The sequence below is a fragment of the Acanthaster planci genome, linkage group LG02 (genome assembly GCF_054643075.1).
Source record: "Acanthaster planci isolate LZ-2023a linkage group LG02, COTS_SCS, whole genome shotgun sequence".
NCBI classification, from domain to species: Eukaryota; Metazoa; Echinodermata; class Asteroidea; order Valvatida; family Acanthasteridae; genus Acanthaster; species Acanthaster planci.
In genome coordinates this window covers 27,005,901-27,032,269 of record NC_141778.1, presented here as the reverse complement: position 1 = coordinate 27,032,269, position 26,369 = coordinate 27,005,901, and the positions used below count along the sequence as shown (strand labels likewise).

Here is a 26,369-nt window from a genome sequence, read left to right as displayed (position 1 = left end):
GCCTCCAACCTTGGCAAATGATGTCTTGGCCTGTGTTGCTCCCCAAGGTCATATGTAAACAATGCACCAACCCATTACATTCCTCCCATCTCTTCAACTTTCACTCCGTAGTGCCACCCATGTTGCTCCTTCATGGCTGTGTGTAGCTCTCGCAACACGTTAGACCCTAGGAGGCCCTTCTTTATGGCTGGACGCGGAGTTACATGAAGAGATTAGTGTCCCCATTTGGTTGAGCTGCACCCCAAGGATCTCCATGTGAACCTCAGCATAGCCGGCACAGGGAATCCTGAGGCCATTGGCCCTATTAGACTCTTAACCATCTCCCGACATCTTCCCTTATGGGTACACAAGTATTCAGTTGTTGGTAGAGGGTGTCTGGCAGAACAGTCACTTCACTTCTAGTATCCAAGATGAAGGGAATCTCCTTGCCATGTACTGATATGGTGACTTCTGGACTGCTGGCCACTGCTCTGTCAAACACCTCCTGTCTAGTTATAGTTGGTGAGCCATCCTTCCCCTCTACCATTTGGCTCCTTACGATAGAGGCCTGGCGTTTGGGGACTTCTTGCCAGTCTTTGAAGATGGATTCTGGGTGGCAGGCCTGAGGGTTGTTGCATTGGTGGACGAGGTGCTTCTGCCCAGTTGCTTTAGGATGTCGATGTCTGGCCACCGCTGGTTAATTAGTCGATGGCTCTGTCTAGTCAGTCTTGGGTTACTGGGGCAAACTCATTTCATATGACCCAACCCGCCGCATGAATAGCATGTCAGGCCACTGAATTTCCACATGGCTCCCATGGGGGGTGGCTGAGGGCTTTGCAGCAAATGAGCCAACTGTTAGCAGAACTTATCTACCGCTGCCTGGGTTGCTTGAAACTGTTCCACCTGCTTTTCAAGATGCTGCTGAAGTTGTCCATAGTCTGAGCTTACACGAGCTGACATGGCCCCTGACACGGGCAGTGGCGGGGTCTCCCATGCCAGAATTTTGCTACAGAATGTGGCAACACTCACATCCTGGTGTTCCTGGACATACCACCGTACATCTCGCTGGAGCGTGCGATAAGCCAGACCAGTAGCAAACCTCTCGCACAAATATGGTGTCTTTCTTATGCAAATGGGGACAGTCCTTGGGCAATGCAAGCTCTACCTGCAGAAGGACTTTCATGAGCTGCAGTGAATGATCTTGCAGAGACTCTCCTGGGCGCTGATGTCTTCTGTAGAAGTCACTCCATTTGGTCGATGGTGTCTCATAGCAAGTGTATGTATCCTCTGTTCTTGTTCGCATTTCTGGGGGCAAAGCCTGACTTTATCTTGGGCATGTCCAGTCAGGTGATCAAGGATGAGCTGAACACTCTCTGCATCATCAGTGAGATCCTTCGTGAGTCTCCGCATATCCTCCGCCCACTCAACAACCTCAGGGTCCCTCTCGGACCCAAACTGCCTCTCCTTAAATAAACAATTCCCTGGCCACTGCTGCATTGTCCAACACTGCAGTAGAAAAGACCAATACATACTAATGAGCAAGAAACAGGAGCCTATAATCAAGCCTCCTGCCTAGTGTTTATAAATGAATGGCTGGAATGCATGGCTGTCCCACCCAGGGCAAAGAGACAACATCTCGACAATCGCCTCAGTATGTATGTGTAGTATAACTACTCAGCACTAGCACCACAATATCGATATCATAAATACAAGTTTTTTACATGTAAGTGATAAAATAAAACTAGGAGTTGAGTTTGCATATAATTATAGAGCATTAAGGTTCCTGCCTCAATAATGAACGAAAATTAGCATAGCAAACGGCACTAAGAGTAAGAGTTCTGCACACATGCATAAATGTAATACAGAATAATTGCAATGCCATGATTTCTCACGAATGAATGGAAAGAATCTCTGTACAAACATGAACTCTAACATTGCAGCTGGCAAAGCAAATCCACTATACGTTTTCAAGATTTTGAGAAAATGAAAGTTCCACCCAGCCGTGTGACCATCGTAAAATAACTTGAACCTTCACTTACACTTGCACTTGTCTGCCAAACAGCAGACTTAATCAAGCCAATAGCAACATAATCTTGAGTCTTCCAAACACGAAGAACTTACTTTTACTCTAAAAAGACTCAAGTGCCTTTATATACATTGGACAAATCCAAAAATCATGCAGAAACTGGAAGTCAATGAATCCCAAATACATGTACTTTCAAGAAACTGGAAATCTGTGAACACAATTTTCTGAGGAAATTTCACTGCAATATATAGTCCCTGGACCTCCTAGTATACACTTAAAATACAATATAAGAAGCTCTTCTTCAAACAATAAAAATGCAACTCACCCAAAGATCCTTAAAGAAACTTCCTGAGTATAGGCTGAGGACTCGGTGGTCAAACAATGGAACAAGTGGAAAATACATGTGTGCATGTACAGGTACAAGGTTAGTATCAGAATGATGATGTGGCAAGATGAGCCACATGGACCAGAAGACAGTGCCACAAGAAATGGCCCATGGCTTAATTACCTGATTGACTATTCATAAGGTTACTTCAAAGAGTCTCCCCACCAGTTGCATCGGCATGTATAGAGTCAACCTAAACTTAATGAATAAGGCATAACTACATGTATAAGGCAATACCGGGTTTCCCCGGTGAGATTACTTTTGATGCGAATATGAACTCAATTTTTTAAATACTTGTTTCATGAGCCTTCACCATTCTTGAAATTCTCAGATAACTTGAACCGACAGTTCCAGCAAGGAGTTGTGAGCTTGAAATAATGTAAACTGTGCAGCTGCACCCCCAATTTAAACACAGTGCAACCGTAGTCAGCAGATGCTAACCATAATTGGGGGAACTAACCCTTAATGCAAAACCTAACCCAAGTTCGCAATATCAAACCCTAGTTTGGAGTCACTAGCAGTTCTTGAAAGCAACAGAGAAAACTGGAAATTCAGTATTACACACATGGCCACATACAGTATCATGTAACAACACTCATGGCCATACGCCCATAACTGCCATGAGAAACAAGCATGTTTTGGGGGAAACTATGCAAGTTTTTTGGCGGTTTAAATGTTGTGGGCCAGTAAGTCCAAATTGCCTGCGCAGACCGAATCAAAATTTGTAGGCTATCCAATTCTCTGCTTTTAGAGCATTTCGTGGCACGTGAACTATGTAGTTTGTTAAAAAGGTGGATGGAATCTAGAGGCAGGAGTGTCAGCTTGTATTTTTGTAAGTATCAGACCAAACAGGGCTCTCCAAATTGCTGTATTGTACCATGGAATGAAGGCATCAATTTTCAAAATGGTGATGGGCCTCCTGACTGTTTTGAGGGGTGATTTTCTCTGGAGAGAAATATTTTCAAAAGTTTAGTTAACCCACTGAAACTTGCCATAAAAGATAAGGAAGTGCGCTTTAATTTGATATGTGTATTGAACACCTGTGAAATTTGAGTATTTTTCCTGATTTTTTGAAGTGGAGATATTCATCACTGTTGTCTATGGCAACATATGTACTGTTCTAGACCCATAGACTCAGAAAGCTGTAGGTGGGCACATGCCAGCAAATTTTGAAGTAGGTTTTTTAGTGCTAAAAATGGGTAGTTGAAAAAAATTCAAGAGCTTAAAAGTGACACGTTGATATTGTACAGTGTAAATTAACAGCTTAGTGCACCAGAAATCCTGAGAAATGTCCAAGACCCTTGTCAGAGTAAGGGAGAACCAAGAATTGGCTACAATATGCAGTATAATTTCAAAAGATTGGTGGAAAAAGAATCAAAATTGTCTTTCTTCTTCCCTTGTAGCTCAAACGCGACAAGCCCGTAATCCACACCCCCCCCCCCGGAATGAGGTGATACATACATGTGGTTTATGTACGACATGGGCCTATGTGTACATATGTACAATGTACATGTATGCTGTGTGGGAGTACATTGCACAGCATTTCATCCAAGCCATGAGGGTATAACCGGTGCTAGTACCTCTTTCCCATAGTTTTCAGACCTCGTCACAAAATCTTGGTTTCTTATAGGATTACATTTGCCACATTTGTGAGAAGGCTTTTACTTTTCAATGTGATACCACAATATGATAGTTTTCAATGGCAAACTTTAGGGGAAAGTGTACAGAATAGTGGAAGTTGTTGAATCAAATAAGATTTTGTATATGTTCTCATGCTTTAAAAGATTCCAATAGGAGAAACAGCCTCTCCGAACTTCAAACACTGGCAAAAGTTTGTGTGGACAAATTACAAATTGTGGAAAACACATATAATGCCAACTTGAACATGGGTATTTATCAAATCAACTGTTCACAGCAAAGTACAAAATGACCTGCCCAGCTGTTGGGAGGCCTCTGTGGCAGATTAAATCAACTATGATTGGATCATTTCTGTCAGAGACATCAAAGGCAAATATAAATTGAGGCAAGCCCTTAACAATGTATACATGTATAATACAGTGAATACTATCATTCCCCCATCCTCGACTTGAAGTTACTACTGCCACAAAATTATTAGCATAATTTATACTACATAATTAGATCTTACCCATGTAATATTCAAAGTTAACTTATCCAATTTTGGTAAGAAATCAAAACGATGATTAAAAGAGTTGTTATACACATGTAGAACTACTAGACTGCGGTAGGATCACTGGTTTTCTTCTTGTGTAAAGAGGGATTTCACATTAGCGTCATCTGCGCGTATATGCATCGAAACCGAAGCTCTCTGTGTTGAACTTTGTCGCGCGCCCCCGGAGTCGACGCAGTACATGCAGTGTCCGGTTCGTAAGTGTGACGCCACTTCAGTTTAAACCACGCCCACTGCACATGCAGACACACGACCATCACAGGTATGTTAGTTTGCGGTAAATTGCCGTTATTTTTTCTTTTGATTTTACGTGTCGAGTCATCCTGAAAGACTCTTCCACCAAAATTTGCAGCCTGAAAAGTCTGAATTGAGCAAACCTTTATGTATTTTGTGTCTGACTCCTTACTTTCAATCGTCTGATTGTATAAAGAATTGAAGCTGACACATACAGCCTCGTTTTCAAACGCAGAAGTGCGCAGATCCACGCTAAAAGCGTCGTATTGGGATCCCTCTATTGTCTGCTCTAGCTTATGGTTCCAAGTCCAACAAACCACAAGGAAATGGCCTAAAGTATGTTTGGCTGTGGTGCACAAAAAAAAAGGCAAAACTGATAAATAAATTTCATTTTAAGAGCATGGGATTGCACAATGTTGAAAGGTCAGCATTCCATTTGGAAAAAAACACATAAAAAACCTTCAAAATTGCACAGCCAATTCCCTGGTACGTGTTTTGGCATTCAATTTCCGTGAATTGGCAGACATTTGTGAGATTCGTGCAATGCTATTCGTTACGCATGAAATCATCTGATTTTTTTTTCTCCGTGACTAGTTTATGCAATATATTTCATGAAAGCAAACATTTGGTTCACGGGTAGAGATCTCCATAAAACTAATGATTGATCAATGTTAATTTGCTAATTTGCTAATTCGTATTTTGTTTCTGTTTCAATTGTTATGAAAAGAATGAACAGCAAAGTAAAATATCTAAAAGGATAAGTAAAATTGAATGAAACATGAGAGCTAAATTATTGCTTTAAAAACGTGACAAAAAGAAAATAAGCCATTGTTTACCAGAAGCCGAAAAATCTTACATGCACATTTGCAGAGATACATGTGTGTTTCTTGTGTGTAAAAAATAATGCATTACAAATCAGTAAACTGCATCTTAAGGATTTTTCTTCCAGCGTCCATGATGAAGGTCCAAGGAGAGTTTCATTTCTTCATTTTGATTAAACATGCAATCAGTATTGGAGCAAATGTACTGTATTCTTGATGTGTACTTTGAGAAATATTAAACTATACATTCAAGTCAATATGTGGGACACACTTCTAGCGCGTTTTCTATTTGTAATCTCCCTTTCCTTTCTATACGCATTTTAATTTGTATCTTAATTTACTGTATACTGCTCTTACTTTGAAGTTTTCAATTTGAAGGCTCAAACTGCAAAGACGATTTCCCTAGACGAATATGAAAGTAAAATTCGGGAGGAATTTCTCATTTCATTCACCCAGCATGAATTTGAATGACACTTATGCACTGTTCAATTGAACAAAATTGGTTCTTAACTGAATTAGGAGCAACCGGCTGAAAAAAGTACCTTTCATATAACACATAAAAAGAAATATCTGTACACAATATCCATACATCAAGCATCCGGAAATTCAGACGTACATCTGTGTACAAATAAGGTGAGCAAGAAAACCCTATCTCTTGCAAAAAATTATTTGAGAAAAACACTCTTGAAATGCTTTTTGAACACGTCAGACGATATTTGAAGATTTTCACAGAAAAGGTGACATGCTACATGTAAGTAGTAGGTTTGTGGTAGCACCATGTGAAAACTTTTTTCTTGTGTATGTATGGTTCTAAATTTAAGAACTGACAGGAACTCAACATCTTGAAAAGTATGCATGCCTGTCATCAGGGGACTGCAGTCAGGACAGCAGTCTCATGCTTACAAGGTGCTACCACAAACCTACTTAAATTGACCACTTCAATAACCAATAAAGTGTTGAAACAACGTGGTAACTGTTGAAAATAGTCAACTTTTAGGACTGTTGAACATTTTATAGTTAGTAAAAATGTTTAACATGAAAGAAAAGAGCCATGGCTGATGCTTCGCGTACCATACATGTACATGTGCTTCTTCACAAGCTGGGACACTGTCTGGTTACAACAGCAACATACGAAGAAAACCAGCTGAGTCTAAAGTTAAATATAGTACACTCAGACTAAGCTATTTTCCACCTGATACAAACTGACACATGCCTTCAGCAGCTGCTTCAGTGTCCTGTCCCCTCGCTGGAACTCCTTCCAGAATTTGATCAACTGGTAGTTCTTGTAGGTCATGCTGTGATGTCGCTTCAGGTTCCTCTTTGATGTGGGCTTCAGATTGCTACCAGTAGTGACCACCTTGGACTCATTGAACAGATGCATGATCAGCATACTTAGAGGCAACTTGCCCTTCTTCATTCTGCTGTTCAGTTGCAGCTGCCAGACCTCAAGTTCATTATTAATCCGCCAAGGCTCTAAGTAGACACTCCAAACTGTTGGAGACCACATGCAAGTTGGCCCCTCGATCCATGTGGCCTTTAGGTAGTTCAGGAGCTGATGCAATGTTGTGGTGTTAGCCTTGTTGTGGAGTTCATTGACCATCCTTGGTATGAACTCCGCTGGGAGGAAAGCCAGAGCAACCAACTTCTGGAGAAGCCGGAATACCTTCCTGGGCTCACGCACATAGCTGTCACTCCTCTGAATCTCAAATTCCTTTATCTTTTTCCTGATGGCTTGGGACCAGTGGGCGGAACTCCCTGAACATCGAACACCTGGAAAGATGTCACTGATGGCTCTCCACAGGGCTGGCTCATAGGGTACAACACACTCTTCCATGGAACATTTTCCAGGGAGACGTTCTTTGATAGAACTGAACACTGCTTTGTAGTCTTTCTTTTTCTGGCTCGACATCAGCACGAAGGCCAAGGGTATAGGTCTAGTCCCTGTGTCATCTGTTATAAAGGAATGAACTGACATCAGCTCCTTGAGAGGTGCCTTCACAACTTTGCGATTGATGTCAATATACCACCGTGTCATCTGACTCAGGAGCTGGAGCAGCTCTGGAGAGGCCAAGAGGATATGGGATTTCTCCTTACAGTTGACGACTTTCTGTAGAAAGGCAACAGGTATGGAGGCAGTGTGTATATTATCAACACCCTGGGATAGCTTATGTCGCAGTCGGTTGGCAGTGCGGGCCAGGTTATTGGGCTTTGGTAAACCAGGGCTGGGCGTGTAGTAACCCACTGTCTCCAACATGGCCTCACCAACAATGCTGCTCGTTGGGTTATCGGGTTTCTGGCAAACTTTGGCCTTGACCTGTGCCACTAAACGTGCAGCCACTTCACAGTTGGGCTTACTGGGATGGATGTGATTGAACTTCCCTCTCTTAAAATTCTCTTTGGTCTGCATGACTGAGGCCCGACACAGAAGATTTTTGTTTCGAATGCTGCATCGCCAGTAGCTGGTGAAGCAAGTCTTATTCTTGAGTGTGTATGTATACCCAGCATTATCAATCAATTTGGCCTGCCGTCTCTGAGAGGAGCCATCTATGACTGTATATTCTGCCTCTGGCAATCTCTCTTCTTGAAATTCCTCCCCTTCAGTTTCAGTGTGGTTGACCTCGCACCCTACACCAGGCCCCAGATTACCCTCCAGAGGCACTTCTACATGTTCAGCATTTTCCTGAAGGAACACTTCATACGGCATGGGATTTGCTCCAGCATTAATCCCAGATTGTGACCTCTCTGGCGAGTTGCTCGAGATGTTGTGATTTTTATCCAGATCTTCCAAATGCTGCTCTTTTGCAACACTGCCCACGTTGGCATCCTCTTCCATGTCGTCTGTATCTGTCTGGGCGACAGTGACCTGTGACCCCAAGTACACCGGCCCTGCCGTTATCTCAGGAACCTCCTGCTGAAACAAAAGGTAACAACAGGATTCATCTTTATACACGTAATTACACTGAGGCTAACCATCCCACTTGCAGCTTGAAGCTCAATTATAAAATAATGCAGCTCTGTACTGTGGTAGATGTAATGCAGGTAATGCTACCGGAGACAGTTGTCCAGTCATCCCTGTAAACGTATTTACAAGGGATCTGACCACAGAGCACAGCCGGATATTGGAAATGCAGAGATGCCAACTTGTACGATTTAGGCGTAATTTTTACGATTTGTTTAGTCTGTTTATGACTGTATGATCCAGACTAAGATTTTTAGGATTTCCAACTTGAAGGCACAAAACCTTACAGTTATGTACAAACTCTACGTAAGCTAGCACGGAGCCGGCCTCGTAATGCGCACATCAGAAATGTGTCGCTGGCATCCCGCAATTGGTGCATACAGACTGCATGAGTAGCAGCAGAAACCAGTGTCGTTAAATCGTCCGTTAGCCCCAATGAATGCTAAAATAAACGGGGGCGAATAGGCACAATTGCTCTTCAAATGCAATGTGACTGTATCCATGCATCACACATGAACATGTGCCGATATCGTACACACGTGTGTCGAACATCATGATCGTGTTAAAGGTTGACCGGAGTGGAGGACTGTCAAGGATTTGATTCTTGGATATTTGGTGAGCAACTAAACTTGTTTTGCCTAAAGGTAACAAAAGAGCACAAGTTCAAGGACGAATACACCACAAAAATGGGCCTTTGTTGCAAAGTCTTGTCGTGGAGAAGCTCACCTGTTTTGCAACGCATGTAAGTGTGACATTATTGCCCACGCTGGATCTTACGACACCGTGAAGCACATTAGTTAGGCCAAGAAAATGTAGCTCTGCTTCCAATTAAATTGGGTCGGTAGGTAAGGGTTTTTTGACAATTTTTTGTGCTGATTGAATAGGACAAAAGTTGCCAAAAATTGCCCCAAAGGTAATTACAATAAAAAATGTAATCAACAACAACACACTTGCACAATGCTAGTCAGGTAAATCCAAGTGTTTTGACGTGAAAAGAAGTTGTTGACAGGTGTTTGTTTTGAAAGAAAAGACAACAGGATTTTTTTTTTTATTTCGAATTTGCCGATGAAATTTTTCGGGTCGCGCTGAAAAATTAGGGACGGTCGAGAAACCGCAACTAAAAGTGCAATAGGATTACACTTTTTCATTTTTAAAAGTTGGCATCTCTGAAAGTGTTGTTGTTCACAGAGCAAAGAAATCTCAGAGAAACACCCTTGAACCCAGGAAAAAATCAACAAGTTTACTCAGGAATCCAACCCTGGCGTGCCTGCGCTGGACATGTGTGCTTTATGCACTAGCAACCTGTTTCCATAACTACATGTACATAGCCAACTGTTTCCCCTCATAACCAAACCTGTGTCAGTTCTGTATTTTTAAGGGCATCTTCCGTTGTAACAGTACATGCTCATCCAATGTTAACTTTGCACATTTTATGATTCATTGACCAATTTTATGTGGTGACAAGTCAACATGTATGAACATAAGTTCAAGCGCATATGTGATGTGCATGAGTGTGGTACCAACACAGTGATCAGGGTGATGACATCTCCTTGAATTAGTCTATACAAGAAACAAACGCTGAAGGTACATTTGTACACAAGGCTAATATCCATGTTGACAACAAACATAATCAAATTTCCTGTGAATTTTCCAAATCCTTTAAAAGTCCATCCCCTTGCAGGAAGCAAATGAAATACATGTGTTCAAGCTGCACCCAGTTGTACACGTACATGTATGTGAAGCACAGGGAATAGGTGAGCTCTGCCAATCACCATATACACGTATACATGTGCAACATCCAGGGTCTGCCTTCTTTCACCATGTTCGCTCGAGCATGGGCTGAGAACAATAGCTGAAAAGCGGGCTGAGGATCTCTATTTTTACGGCGGCTCTTGCCGCGTCCCGGCGCGAAGGGGTTAATGCAACCATTTATTCAGCAATGTACAATGTATGTGAACATACCATAGTATTTTGTTCTTGAATTGCTGCAGCATCTTCAGCCAGACAAATTTCTTCCATTTCAATGGGCGAATCCTGCTGGAAAAGAAAATGGACAGACACTCAATTACACAAGAGACCAACGTTGACAAGTTGTACTACATGTATGAAGCATCAGCACATTGCACAAGCTGATTCTGTACTCCAACTTCACATGCACAAAACAAGTGTAACAGTGAAATCCAAATAATACTTTATATTTATTTAGTCAGGAATCATGTTTTACCCTGTATATATACATACATGTATATCTTTACGAATATGTGTATGTTTAAGTTAGACCAGGTGTCTTTTAATGTTTTTATGTAAGTGCTTTTATTCACTTCTTTCTTCACATTGATGAACTGTATACAAGTACAGTGTCCTGTACATACCAACACTAGGAAATTACCTATACCGGTACATGTACTCCCTTCATGTGTTAATTAGGTTTAAATGTAAATTTGAAAGAAATAGGCTTGGGTGTGGGGATGTGGAGGTGTAAAGTGAATGAGTTTAGAGAAGCTGGTTTACATGTATGTATGCTAACAGATTGAAGATGCTGAGATATTGGGGAAAACCAATGCAGCCGTCTCAAATAACTCTGTATGTGAGAACATTCACGTACTCTATACTACCGCCCCCCCTCTGTTGCCATGAATTCTCAGTGCTTCAGAGCAGTTCAGGCTCAGATTATTTTGCACTATAAACCGGTTTGCCACTACAAGCAATTTCAACTACATCTGTTTCAGGGAAATTTTGTACTTCAACCTTATCAACTTTGCTAAGAGGGAAACGGGCATGGACTCAAGTCATTTTATTACGAGTCCACATGGTTGTACCATTTTATTTAAATTTTGAAACTGAATGAACCATTTTATTGACATTTTGTTATTGAGGATAATTTTGCTTAAAAGTAATATACTGTACTGTCGAGATTTAGAACTAGAGCTTACATTGTATCTGTCTGTTGCCGACAGAATAGTTTTTGCATTCTTTTGTAAATTGGATATTTGAGCGACTAATGTACTGCACAAACCAAACCTTATGGTGTAACGATTTCATCATGTACTTATACAGGTAATCCAAGTCTTGAACCAAATCAGACGTACTGTAGGAGCTATAGGGCTTGAAAGATTATACACCTATATCACATGACATGTCACCTGATGATATCATCATCATTTCAGGTCAATTTGCATCTATAACCTTTCCCTTTCTTGTTACATGTACATGTATATATATGCAAAATTTCACACCCATGGGACATGCACTTCCGCAGATATCACGCTTTGAAGTGTACACCTTTAATGTCACGTGACATGTCATATGGTAATGTCATCATAACATCAGGTCAATGTTCATCTAAAACCCTCCCCTTTCAAGATATCTGCAATGTTTGAACCCAATCAGACGTGCACTTAACGAGATATAGTGCTTTGAAGAGTGCACCTTTTAATGTCAGGTTATTGACAGATGCAGTGTGCTGTATCTTGAAAGGGGAGGGCTATAGATGAATACTGACCTGATGTTATGATGATGTCAACATGTGACAAGTCATATGACATTACAGGTACACTCTTTAAAGCACTGTATCTTGTGACATACGTGTCCCATTGTGTACCAATGTTGTAGTTATCAAAGACCATCACAAGACCTTTCACAAGACCATTCACAAGACCAGTCAGAAGTACATGTAACAAGGTGAACAATGACAAAGGAATGGTTTTTTGTTTGAGTAAAGACTAAAGGGGTTCAAATAACTTTACAAACCACAAATGTGTTCTTGGGATGGGCCTTTTCCTTTGATGACTTCTTCTTCCCGACAAATTCAGCTGCCCCAATCTGGCCTGGATGGATGTGACTACAATTTCCCATTCTGAACTTGTTGCCCATCTGAATGAGTGTGGCTTTGCAGTAGATGCTCTTGTTGCGTGTGCTGCACTGCCACAGTGTGGAGTTTTTGTGGGTTTTCCGGACTGTGTAGGTGTAGCCAGTATGGATGTCAATCAGCTTGTGTTTCTTCCTCTGGGTGGCTGTGATCTTGAACCGCCGTCCTCCCTTATATGCACCCCCATCAGCCTGCTTAGAGGAACAGTCCTTTCCTGATCCAGTGAATTTCTGGATGTCCTGCAGTGCAGCCAGTAAGGAACTATCAACAGATGATGCTTGCATTTTGAGGTCCTACTGGTCCTTGTCTGGCATACAGGTCTTTGAGCTGTAATCCATGTGGAATTCAAGTCAGAAAATAAATGCAGGTTATCAGTCTTTCTGGTTTAAAAATTGAGAAAGAGGATTTTTTGCTGCACAGGATATACAGTACACATACCTTGAACTGCAACAACTGGGCTGCATTTATAAACCCACAACATACACGTAAAGTCAGGGTTAATACAGATTTGTTGGGTTTTTTAATTTAAAAAAAAATCAGATTTTTGTATTCACATCAAATTTTTTTGATCCACTTTAAATCGATGTTTGTGGGGGTTGTTGTCCAGAAGGCAATCTTCCTGAAGTTCAAGGCATGAAACATCCCTGCTGACTGCTGAGGCTAAGTTTCTCATATATTGAACTGTTTATTTCTAATCAAACAACTACGTTTGCTAATAACTGTACCCTGAGATACACACAAAGTCTTGGTATGTTAAACTGTTTATGCAACTTTCAATGATAAGACGAGATGATTATAGAATCAGTCTTTTTGATTCTTCAGCTGGGATAAAACTCTTGTACTTGCTAACACATGTGTGGTACATGCCTCATGTAACATTTCAAGAGACTTTATAAATAAGTGCACATCTTTAGTTCATGACTTTCATGAAATTTGGCAATATTGCTATATATTTATTGAATAAGTACACATCTTAGGTGTTCCAATTTTCATGATATTAGGCAATACCCCTTTATCTACGTGTAGATGCACGAAAATGGAATGGCTACTCCATACATACATGTAGAGTCATGAAAACTGGCAAATGGTGTCCATGTATCAGCTAAATGTCGAAAACATTAATTTCAACACAAAATGGCCTGATTCTGGCTGAGTGTAAATTTGATGTTTTAAAGGCATCAGCATATTAAATTCAGCTATTTCATCCTTTCAAATACCCAAAAGAATTAAAGATGTCTTTAACATGATATTTTAAAAGGATTGTTTCATATTTTGTAGCAATTTAAATCATGATTTAAATCAATGAATTTAATCAACTGATTTAACTCAAACAACCTTGAAGTAAATCCATAAAAAATTGCCAGGCTACAAGCCACATGGAGTAGAGACTTGCAGTTCTGTTTGTCCCCAAAACTTCCTGACTATTAGAAGACACAACTCCCTTGGACATGCAGGAGCTACTGGAATGACCTTTGGCATTGAAACAAACTGCTAAGGGTACATAACAACAAGTCAACAGTGGTTTCACTTCCGTGTGACCTCAGCACCTGGATAAATTATTACCTGGATAAATTATTAATGCTATTACCCTGACTACTAACCTTGATTCTTTGTCCCTCATTTCAGTGTCCGTTGCCAGTCTTAAAAAGCCAACCTCATCCCCCCCCAAAGAAGTTAAACAAAACTAAAAAAAAAACTTGCATCGCCGCATCAATTCTGGAATTATGGTCTGACCAGAGACCAAGTATTTGGGGGGGGGCCTAAAAGCGGGCGTGGCACCAGCGCCATACCGAGAACAGTGTGGAATATTCTGAACTTTGACAACCCAAATTTGACACAATAAACTACTACTGGTTGCAAGGGAAAATTAGTGACGTCCGTATATCATGGAACTCTTACTGGGATGTGAAAACATTCAAAAATAGATAATGAGAAAATTAGGTCGATTATCAAGCTCCACACGGGTAACCATGGAGGAATAAGGGGGTTCATTAGCTTTAGCACCCTGTTCCTATTATAAGGGAATAAAGGTGATGTCCTCATTCATATCAGGAGGAAAAGAGAACAGGGCTTTTGGTTTTTGAGGGAACTGTTTGGTAAAATGGCAGCATACACAACTGCCCCGAAGGTAGCTGTGAACGACAAATAATCAAATCTACTCTGGTTCCTTGACCGGATGGAGATTTGTTTTGATGATGAATCTAAAAAGCTTGAGTCAGCCGTCAGGTAACTGGACGAAAAACAAAATGGCATGATTCAACTGACTGGTTGTCTTTTGCCCAACTCAGGTTAGAAATTTGAAGTCTTCTTGCTTAAATATTGTCAAAATTACCTAAACTAGGCCTATCGGGATTGAGTAATGGTTCCTTCAGGTCAAAATGTTAGTTTGCGAAAGTGGAACAGGGTGCTAATGGTAAGAAAACCCCGGAATAAGAATGGTGATGTTACGCCCCAACTATAGCATATGTCCCAACTATAGTTGGGTCAGTCCCAACTGTAGTGCTGCAGTTGGGCTGGCCCAACTAGTGTTGACCAATGTCTGTGGGAAATGCCTAAACATTATCCAAGTCAATGTGTCTCACACTTGACACAATTCATCAAAAATGTGGCACTTGGCCCTATGACCAATGACACGACATTTGTAAACAATATGACTTTGGTACATGCTGGGCATATCATGGACACAGGACCTCTCTGCTGTAGTTGGGCCGGCCCAAATGTAGCACTCTACTTGGGACGGGCCCAACTATAGATGGGACTGATGCTATAGTTGGGGCGGAAGTGACATAGCCTACATGATGCATCATGAGTAGGCCTACATCATGACTAAAAATGGTGAAAAGCAAACTCAAATTTCCGCTCTACGCAGCCGATCCACGCCACATAACATGTGGCTTCGGTCGGCTACGTAAAAAGAAAATTTGAGTACATGGAGCTCTTACCTGAGGCCTCCTTATTTTCTGAACATCAAGTCTATTTTACATGCACTATACGTAGGCCTCCTCAGTCTGCAGTCTGTAGCAAATATTTGTATACTGCGCGCCGCTAGCGCTAGTGCCATGCAATCTTTGCAGAGAGGGCCGTTTTCTAAGCTCGACTTAGGGGTACAGTCCACTAATTCAAGCCCCATTGAAAACAGTGTAAAATCACCATTCTTCAGAGCTCAATAACATGCAAGCCAACATCCCTGAGGTGTCTCACACAAAAATTTAATTATTATTCAGTCATTAATCTTTCAGTTTCTTTTCAATTTTCGGGGGGTTAACCAATTACATTTTTAATTATTCACCAAAAACAAAACCAACCCCCCAAAAGTCGAAGTTCCCAAGTCAGCACGCAGCCATTTTTCAAATGGCAACCCTCTACTTTCTCGGTCCTTTGGGAACATTTGTCAACCGTATTTTTTATCTCTTCCGCCCTCAGATGGAAGCCCAAAGAACCAGGGTTTCGATCCTGGCAAAGATTTACACAATCTCACCATTTTGGGGGCCAAACAATCCCCTTTTTCGAAAGATACTGTGGGGGGGCACTTTTAATGCTAATGAGCCTGGCGGAAATTATTGCTGGAATTAATGGACTGCACCCTTTAGGCTCCAACTCAGGCTTCAACTGATTTTTACTTCCTGACGTTGAGGTTGTAAGCGCAATAGTAAGTCTGATAGTGCCACAAAACACCAATTAAAATGCAAAAGGCCAAACATTACAGTACCTCTATTTAAGTTAAACGCTTCAGGCCCACAATTAGGGATTGGTTTACTACACGAAGTCTGGTACGGAGACAAATTGAGTATTGGAAAACGGCCTTAGTGTTCCAGGTGCGGGCGCCTGGCCGGCCGCGCGCGTCGCGTTTTGAAGAGCGCCCTCGATAGTTCACCTGTCAACATGGCACCAGTCACGCCAGGGATCGACTTGTGAAGGCTGAAAACCTCGAACATGTCGAATGCATGAAAATTGAAGATAAGGTGGGTTTATTTATTTATTTATTTATTATTTCTCAAGTAGCTAACAAAGGAAACCAATAAAAATCACATATTGAGAACAAAAATATGGACATATTAGGCTATTTGTGTACTGTAGGCCTAGGCCTACCGATAATCTGAAGACTTATTATTTCTCCATGTCGTCAGTGATCGTGGCGCGGGCCGTAGGCTAGCCGACACTAGTGTGGCACGGACTCCCACTCCTGAGAGTGAGAGTCCGTGGCCCGGCACATTAGTGGGGCTGCCTGTAGGCCTACCATGCCTACTCAAAAAGTCAAATAGAAATAGGCCTACTAGCATGACTAGGCCTACATGTAGGTGTAAGTACCATTATTAAACCATGTTTGCCATTGGTAACAAAAATTTTACGATAACCCTTTGGCCACTTTGAAATTCTGTAGTTACGGTAATGAATCTGCGCAAGCCAATGACATGGTTTATCTAATTTATTCATTGACTGTGGCCGTATTTGGCCCTGTATGTTTCACACGGATATGGATCTTGATCGATGAGGGTATGCAAGTTTTGGCATCCATAAACCAATGACGGATCAGTGATCGTTATCTAGACTCCTGTGAAAAAACAGCCTTTGTTTCACACGGATCTGGATCCTGATCACTGATCAGGGTGATCCCTCTTTGGTGTACAGCCTGGTTTACGGACACCAACATGACCAAGGCCCGTGCCAGTTTGTTTCATGCAGATCGCGATCAGTGATCGGACCTTGGTTTACTGACCATGCTGACACCAGAGCCGTTGTCTTGGAAACATAGCGTGAACCATCTCTGGTATCACTGATCACAATCAAAATCCATGTGAAACAAACAGGCCCCAATGGTAGGGAGATTTTCAAAAAAATTAAATTTCACTGGATGAGGTTAAAAATGGTCATTTAATTTGATACCTCATTTGTGCAAATTTGTTCCAGGAAACTCACGATTCAGCAGGTTACATGTCACATTATTTGTTAGTTTCATTGAACTCAATTGTGACCCGTTCATGTACATGTACTGTATAGGCCTATACAGGGCCAAATTTCATAAAGTTGTTTACCATAAAGCAAGTTTTTGTGCTTACTATAGCAGAAAAAATGATAATTTATTTTTAATATACAGGTACATGTACATGTAGCATCTTACATTATAAAAATTTCAAAATGCTTTACAAGAGAATTGTAGAATTGTAAACATGCAATAAGAATCAAATATCAATTAATTAATATATACATTAGATAATACATCTGTACCTTACAAAATTAATGTATCTGAAATAAGTCAATTCAACATCACAATCCCATTCATTTCCATATTCATGTAATTATCAATTTCAAATGTCTAATTAATTAATTAATGTAAAATATTAAGAATAATATCTCCTAAAAGGAAATGTCTGAAGTTGCTTCTTAAACCTCCCATAATCACCGGTGCGTCTCAAATGTACTGGGAGTTTGTTCCACATCCCTGGCGCATAGACAGGCGAACCTTAGGATAACAAAACTTTTTTCCTTTATAGTTTTTGGTGCAAATCTATTTAAAGCTGATAAATTCTGATAAATCGTTACAATCTCCACTCACATACCCAAGTATAGGTTTGTGAGATAATTAATTTGGGGCACAGAGTTCCTTGTGCACTTTGAAACAAAATCTGAAATTCCATTGTAACTTTGAAGTTGACATGTACATGTGTATACACAAGATTTAAGAAAAAGGAAAGGCAGAAATTGAAATATCTTTGGTTTGACAACCTCCAGGTTCCAAAGGTGTATGTACATCTAAAACAGAAATTCATATTAACATCAGTTTTTCATTGTTAAAACATGGTACCCCAAAAGGCTCAAAATGACCACCCAAATCCATGATTTTTACCACTAAGCATCCAAACTTTCACAGTTTTGTTATGGCTATTTGCATATCTGTCTGTATTCCGAAACAATATGTCAACAAAGCAAGTATGTAAACAGCCTGAATGCACAATCAGTAAATAAGCATTTCATTTTTACTCTGCACCAAAAAAACACAAATGCATGCTCATAAGCACTGCACATGAATATTGCCATGACATTTTTAAATCAGATTTCATTGGTACCCAATGCACACGACAGCTGCTGCTCCAGAGCTGTCAGTGCACTCATCACTGACTTAAATGAGGGAACAACTTTTTAATTCAGTTCAACTTATTCATCGAAAGACAGCTATCGAAAGACATGCGTACGAAATCGGATGACCTTGCTAGAATGTTAGGGAAACATTCATTTTAAAATAATCAGCTATGGATGTACATTGTAACTATGGATGTAAATAAACATGTGCTATCAGTGGCATTTGCATACATTGTATTTTACCATTTCATAATACATACAGTACATGTACATGTAATTTGATATTCATTCTGCCCAATTTCAAATGTTCTACAAGCACACTTGGATTCAACATGTCTTCGCCCAGGACAGCGTCAAATTTTCTCCCCGCAGAGAATGAAAAGCTAGCGCTGTAGTCTTTTTTTTTTGAGCAGCCCCAAGTTCAATTTCTGCACAGTCAAACGGTCATCAGTGAAGCACTTCTTTTTTTGTTTTTTATGTTTCCTTAATCAAGGTGGCAAATCTTGACAGTCATGCAGCCACTGGGTAAGGCTGATCTGGGCGTGTCTACATTCTATGCTGCAGCTCACCCACATGACCAGTGTGGGGCAGATGGACTTCCCCTTACCCCTAACTCCATTAAGATCCTGGGCCGTCTACAGAGGTTGAAGGCACTCAGCCATCCTAGGCTCTGCCAGTATGTGGACGTTGTCAGGGGAAAGCATGGTGAGATCAAGCTTGGTCATTACTTAACCTCAATCTCTTAGGTCTTTTGCTTACAGCCTTGCTAAATCCATCATTTTTCGCCACTCAATGTTACAAGATCTACTGGTCCACTACAGTCCTCCTGCTCAGTGGTCTCAGACTCAATGGTTACCAAGTACCATAGGATACAACAGTGACACCGTTTAAAGGACTAGCTCTGGTTGTCTCAACAGGATAGTTATTTACTGTAGCTGCAATAATCAAGCAGCAAAAAAACTACATGAGCTGCACTTTGCTAGGTCTGGAATGCAGTACATGTATGCCTATTGCTTTTGTGCTACAGTACATGTGCATGTACCATATCTTGCTATCATGGACGAAAATTTGAACCCACGACCATCTGCTTTCTGGAGCAGTGTTTAACCACCAAGCTTGTTTGGGTCAGCTGACTAGTTTGGTAAAATGGAACACCACACATGCAAACTGGCTGCTTCAGCTTTAAACTTACATGTGCATACAGTGCTCAAGGACAAACCCACCATACAGATTTATCTTCTTGAAACAAAAATTCTATCCCCACAGATCAAGTGATACAGGCGATTCACAGTTGTACACCTCCAAGAGTTTGCATCGCATTGGCCAAACACAATGCCCGAAATCTGTCAACCCTTTCCAAATGCACATTGGGTGGACAGATTTTGCGTATCATGAATGGCCAATGCATTGCAGACTCTTGGAGGTGCACCATTGTGAATCGCCTGTATTGTTTAGTAATACCGGTACATGTATGTGGCCTACTTGAATCATTGATGGTAACCTACAGTGTACATGTATGCATAAAATATATCCTGGACACTAGATAAATTTATCAGGATTTGAATAACTGATTGAATATGGCCATTTTCTCCAATGCCACCTTGGGCTTCACCTTAAAACAAGTTCTTTTTCCCTCATGGAAGTGGTCAGTATTCTAACCTGTGTAGTGTATAGGACTTAGTAGCAAGTTTACAGTGGCAGTAGACTATGAATCCTGGATACCCGTAGAGTACCAATGTAAATACGGTATGTTAAGTGCACAGTTGTGTGTAGAAGGCATTGGTGCGAAGACCAGTGTGTGAACCAACATGTGTACATACCTACACTCCATTTGTTTTACGCTGCACTTCCTTGTTCAAATGACATCACCCTTCAGTACTATGTAATGGGTAGTCTCACTTTGAAAACACTATCCTGTAAGTTGGACTTTTTGGTTAGTACATAAGATGTAGTTTGAATTGAATCAATGTTGCCTTGATTGGAGCATGACCCTCAGTACAACAAATGGGACTTTAGTCATCATTATCATCTTTACATCTAACCTTTTTCGCATCTGTTTCTAAATTTCAGAGAGAGTTATGGTTGTCTGTGAACATTACAGAAGCAATGTGCAGTTGGAAGCAGAGAAAGGAACTTTTAAAAAGTAAGCCACTGGTCTGTAATGGAAAAAAGTTAGTTCATCACTCTCAGTAGCAGTATACAACACGGAAGCCCAAGAGAGATATTGCTACCTGTAGACAGCTTTCATGTGTTATCTTGCAGTAAAGCATCTGTTTGTCATTGCTTAAGTGCAGCATCAAACAAATGCAAGTGCATCAACTTGGAATTCCTGTAAATAAACTCTTTCAAACAAATAAGTTTGAACTAAAATTTCATGTGCCCAAAAATATAAAAAAGGCCCATTACTTGTACAACTGAGTACTATTTGGCACAGCGGTGTTGACTTTTTCTTGTAATTTATTACCAAACAATCCTTCTGTTTTAACCTCATAGTAGCTCTCCACATTGTTAAATGCTCCTATTGATAGAAACTTGCTTCAAGGTTTAATATATTTGAGCAAAGACACTTGGAAGGTTCATATTTTACAATTTGATGACACAAATCAGAATTGGGCCTCCTGGTGGTCACAAATGGGTTTCCAGTCAGTTACAGTATCGGTATATATTTTGTCATGAAAATAACTTCTACCAGTTTTCACTTGGCAGGCATGTAAATAATATGTCCCCCCAAAATTCTCCACAGCTGGTCCAATGTAATGCAGCTAATCTATGAGGTTCTCGAGGGACTTGCTTACTTGAACAGCCATGGTCTCGTTCACAGGGCCTTGTCACCAGCAAATCTTCTTCTGGACACAGAGGTAAACATCATGTGTTGATAATTACATGTACTATTGTGCATACACAAGGCTGGTGCTCTACACTCTACCTTAGTTAATAGAAGAGTGAAGTACACTTCGCAATTTAAGTGATTATAGAGAGAAATCACGAGTAGTACTTTTGTTGGTGTTACCACAGCTTATGCGGACTGTGCATGCTGAAGGAGTACAGTGGTGAGCATGTGTACTACAGGTGTACATGTATGTGGATGTCACCCCAAACCATTACTTCTTTGAACCCACTCATACAGTGTATATAGAGATATTGGATCATTTGCAGTAATCTAAAAAGTAAATGAGGAAATCATTGTTAAAAGCTTAAGTGGTTTAAAGATGGCTATGGAACTAAACTCTCTGTGAAATTATTCTTCTCGGCAAGCTGTCATTTGAAGAAAACCGTGACAGAAGGTAATTTCCAAAGATTCATCTAATGATGCAATTTTTGGAAAATTACCATTAGAAGTGCTGCAAACATTGACACAACACAAGTCTATGCATAGTTACTATAATTTGCCACTTTGGTGCATGGCATTGCATAGCTGCATTCAAATGAATATGAGAATGTGTTCCGGATACTGCATTCAGGTGCAGTTCAAAACCCAACGTAGCAGACTTTGATCTAAAATCAACATCCTAGAATATTATTTTTCTCAAAACGTACAGTATTCACTGAGCTGAAACATCATCAGGTTTCTTCCTAGGCACCCTTCTGTAGATTTAGAGTGATTTTGTTGCCTGAAAAAAACTTGATGCACAAATGACAAGTAATGGACTGTACCTTTAACACTTGTGTACTGATTCATTATAAAGATCTGGATAGTGATTACACAAGCAGAACTTGACATTCCTGTAAATATTGATATAATTTGACACAGGATGTCTCAGATGGGCAGATGGCCCATTCCTAACAGGAAGGCCATAGTAGAATCAGTTCTCCAATCTGTTTAAACTCATTTGCAATTTTCTTTAGGGTCATACCAAACTAGCGAATCATGGGCTGTATTACATGACAGAGTACGCTGCCTGTGTCTCTTTCCCTATTGGGTAAGTTCATCACAGAATGATTTAGTCTGTTTTGGTCTTAAATAATCTCTGTTCTTCTGATGCCTTAGTTCAGTGAAAGTGAAACTCAGTTCATATTTGAAAACCTCGTCATGCTCAAGAACCCTCTCACTGACCAAGAAGATTTTGGCTGGTAGGCGATATCTGAGTGCCCAGCTCCCATGTGAAGGCATGTGCATTTATGTATACATCCCTAGCAGGACATCATTGCTGCATGTCTGTTAGCCAGTTAACGTCAGATTTTCTGACCTGAAATTGCAATTGCGCATGATCCAACCAAACATGACGCATTAATACGTCAACTGCAGATATGAAAAAATCTTAAAGGAGTGTACACGTCCTCCGTGGAACAAATAAGGAAAATTGTGTGTGTTTACTCGTCATCCAGTGTCAAGTGGTCAAAACACTTTCTGTTACTCACTCTCAAATGTCTTATTTTGGGATTCTTTTTAACTTTGCACCCATTTCCCCTGTTTCTCAAGTCACCCTCGATACATGGCCCCAGAGGTCTTAGCCACAGGCCCAATTCAGCAAGATGAGTTTGGCTCAACCCCAATCCCATCTGGTCCCAAAGTGGATATCTGGTCGCTAGGCATCATCATCATGGAGATCGGTCTGGGCATGGAACTCTGGTCATCCTGTACCCTGCCGCAACTTATCTCTAAGGTGCTGTTGCTAGGGAAACATAGCAATGGGATCCATTCCTTGGAGACCATCTTGAGAGAGCATGGAACACAGAACAAGTTCCAGGTGAGACAAGTTACAAATGAATGAATTTCTTTCATTATGTGAAAAAAATAAGTTTCTGCTTTAACCGGAACCCTTGTAGACACCTAGCTAAAGGTCTTCCAACATCACACAATAGTTTTTAAAGTAAGAAGCCTGCAAACTGTAACAAGCTCTCTCACTGTCCTAGCCTGCCAAACACCTACAAGATCAAACAGAAGCATTATTGTGTGAGACTAACCTCCAGTAGTTGTCAGAATTGATAATTGAGCTGCTTCTGTTGACTGTCTATTGCAACAAGTTTTCAAAATGTTTGTTGCACATTGAAGTAATGGGGTTTTCTTTCTCATTCTCTCTCAAACTTTACAGAGGTTGTCTTGTTACTGACTTTAATAGTGATAAAACGTTAAGAATACCTCTAAGCATCGTGTGAATGTACAACAAGTTGTACAGCTCCCAACTAACTCCAATTCATTTCCAAGAATGTGCTCTTAATGATACAGAGGCTATTTTTTCCCACTTTAAATTGTGCCAAGTAATGTATCTTTATCAAATGCAGGAGCTTCCTGACTCCTTACAGAGCTTTCTCAGGCAATGTTTAACAGTATCCCCTGATAAAAGGTGAGAAATACATGTAGCCAGATATCCTCTGTGTATGCAGGAAATAAATATGGATTCACTTCCAGGGTTTGTGTTTTTTAGCATTTTTTTAATTTCAGAATTGAATTTTTTACCCCGAAATTCCAGATTTGTAAGAGTATGAAAAACCTTAACCCACTACTGTTTATGTAACTAATGGAGTTGAAAAGTATTTGGTCAGTTGTTCGGGTTGTGCTATTGTTTTAAACTCTACAAAAACGAAGTGCAAGATTTGTATAATATCTTGTTAGCTATTTAAGGCCCGAAAAGACGCACTGTGTTACGTTGTAACATGAATTGTCATTTCAAAACCCCCTTTTTCTGCTGAGGAGTTTTGGATTCTTCATTATCAATCAATCTCACCCTAAGACTCAATTCTATTGTAAATGCTGGTCTACAAAACTGACATCCCTAGCTACATGTACAGCTACCGGTGTGTTTGTTATCAGGATGTGCCCGCATGTTTACAACTGGCAAAGATTTAGACCTGTGTTGCTCTGAATGAAAGATTTGTGAAATCATAAAGTTACCGTGTTTAATCTGTTGATACCCAATAGTACCCCATCTGCTGTCTATAGTAAAAAAAAAATTGTATCTTTAACTAAAATTGGAGGAAACCTTCAGCAACTGCAAAATTTGCAACCATTGTGTGGAGATTTTGGGTCCTTTTGCAGACCAAGTCCATCTGAACTTCTTGTCAGCGATATGTTCAAAGAGTATGATGCTTGTAAGCTGTACCCCAAGAGCAGTATGACCATGTTCCAGTACCCAGGCCTTAGGAGTGAGGATCTACAACTTGACAAGTACATAGAGACTGTCAGAGAAGGTAACACTTCATTGCACCCTCAACCCTGCTGTGAACGTAAAGTACATTTATGTGACTTCTCAACAGGCTGTGTGGTATAGACAGAATGGCTATGATTGTATGGCGTATTGGCTTCATGCACACATTGGTGCACAAGGACTTGCTGCAAGTTGCAAGTGAAAAGAGAGGCTTAGTGGTACATGTACTTGCTATACCTAATGGAGACACACATTTACATGTATACATTGCATACCTTGTGTGGGCATTCCTTATTATTTTTCTGTGGAGCAAAATTTGTACACAAAATGTGAACATTCTCCCAAAATAAATTTAGGATCATGGTTTCCCTGAACAATCCTTTTCAGCTTGGAGCAGATAGTCCTAACCCCAGAGTCCTTTTCGTTTGTTAAGCAGGAGAGGAGGGAATGTTGTATTGGCCTGGACAAGTTCACCCAGTGTCTTCTTTACTCTCACTCTACCTACATGTATATCTTTTGTGTGTGTGTTCTCAGAACGACATACCTATTCATTACAAGCTTAAACAAATTCAAGTTGTGTGTACTTGGTGCCAATGTGTCTGAAACCATGAGTAGCCAAGCACCTTTTCTCATTTACAAAGTTTACTGGGACTGACAGTTTATCCCTATGTCATTTTTTTACTTAGCTGCTCTGCTTTCATTTGAAAATTTCAATCTGAAAATCCAGGGATGTGCCTGTGGGATTGCAATATTTTGAAAGATACGTATAGATGAATGGCATCCAATATTCCCTGTTGTTGGTATGTATTCCTTTGATACTCATAGGCAGAATTTTTTAGTCATCTCATGTTCCTCAATAGTCAGAAGATGTTACTATTTATGTCAGGTATTTGGCCTTCACTGACATCTAAAGATAATGTATACATGTAATCCAGGTTTGTGAACACAATTCACCAGCTCACATGGATGGTACTTGAAGCCATTGCCTCCTGTTTACAAGTAGGGTATAATGTCTTACCACTAAACCACAGAGTTTGTAGTGGGTTGACTGGCTGGTTAAACATACATGTATGCTGATGAAAGGCAAAATATTCAATATAAAAAATAAATATGTTACTTGCTTTGAGACAGGATGACAAGCCCATCACCTGCAATCGGACTCTTGAGGACTTGGCCACCTCATCAAGCATTCATTTTCCACATAAACTGGATACTACAATGAAGAAGTACATAACTGTGCTTAGAGTTTGGCTTATAACTTTCCTGTCTGTGCTTGGGTGTCAAACCCCTCTATAGAATCCACTGAGGATCACCTTGAATTGAGGTCCCTAGCTGAGGTGTACTACCTGTGGGGTCTAGCAGGGGGTGACCTAGAAGCTGAACTCAGAAAGAAAGGCTTACTTCGAAGCAGCCCACCCATTTGTAACTTAGCAGAGTGAGCAAAATTTGTTCAAAGACTACTCAAGGATATTGTTATGTACATGTATTAATCCTAAAAAGATATGGGTATATATGGGACTCTTCTAAGATCTGGGCTGTCCAAGGCCTGATCTGTTTTGAATCTTGGCCTGCACGTACAGACATCCGTTATGGGTGCATATGTGAAGTTTCAATTTAATCTGTCATTAGGTTTAATTGTTAAGGCTGTTTCTTACTTGGTTTGAAAGCTTACACAAACAAGATTTTTGTATCATCAGATCAGATATTTGTGTTGGAAATTCTCAGAAGTTGAATGAAATTCAGTT

The 26,369-nt window shown here is 40.4% G+C and overlaps 2 protein-coding genes across 8 annotated transcripts in view; one reads left to right on the top strand and one right to left on the bottom strand.

The window, feature by feature from the left end:
- Positions 1-26,369, top strand: part of tbck (TBC1 domain containing kinase) — a 195,990-nt gene that overhangs the window by 152,063 nt on the left and 17,558 nt on the right. Inside the window, exons 2-10 of one of the 2 annotated variants that reach the window (XM_087131076.1) lie at positions 16,368-16,422; positions 19,032-19,243; positions 20,609-20,681; positions 21,282-21,396; positions 22,385-22,458; positions 22,959-23,226; positions 23,762-23,823; positions 24,516-24,667; positions 25,921-26,059. In XM_087131076.1, the coding sequence (XP_086987202.1) occupies positions 19,051-19,243; positions 20,609-20,681; positions 21,282-21,396; positions 22,385-22,458; positions 22,959-23,226; positions 23,762-23,823; positions 24,516-24,667; positions 25,921-26,059 (1,076 nt within the window). In that variant the 5' untranslated portion in view covers positions 16,368-16,422; positions 19,032-19,050. Of the gene's footprint in view, positions 1-16,285; positions 16,423-19,031; positions 19,244-20,608; positions 20,682-21,281; positions 21,397-22,384; positions 22,459-22,958; positions 23,227-23,761; positions 23,824-24,515; positions 24,668-25,920; positions 26,060-26,369 lie in introns of those variants that run through there. The other variant, XM_022228782.2, reaches the window with a different exon arrangement.
- LOC147800086 (uncharacterized) lies at positions 4,260-16,256 on the bottom strand. Of its 6 annotated transcripts, none has more exons than XM_087131110.1 (4): positions 16,170-16,256; positions 12,343-12,787; positions 10,555-10,629; positions 4,260-8,544 (listed from the first exon to the last, which is right to left on the bottom strand). In XM_087131110.1, the coding sequence occupies exons 2-4, from the start codon at positions 12,742-12,744 to the stop codon at positions 6,805-6,807; spliced, it is 2,217 nt and encodes a 738-aa protein (XP_086987236.1). In that variant the 5' UTR covers positions 12,745-12,787; positions 16,170-16,256; the 3' UTR covers positions 4,260-6,804. The 6 variants fall into 6 exon arrangements, with proteins under 6 accessions (XP_086987236.1, XP_086987229.1, XP_086987250.1 ...); XM_087131103.1 differs by lacking the exon at positions 16,170-16,256 and adding an exon at positions 15,403-15,557; XM_087131124.1 differs by lacking the exon at positions 16,170-16,256 and adding an exon at positions 15,403-15,557 and having other exon boundaries at positions 4,260-8,541.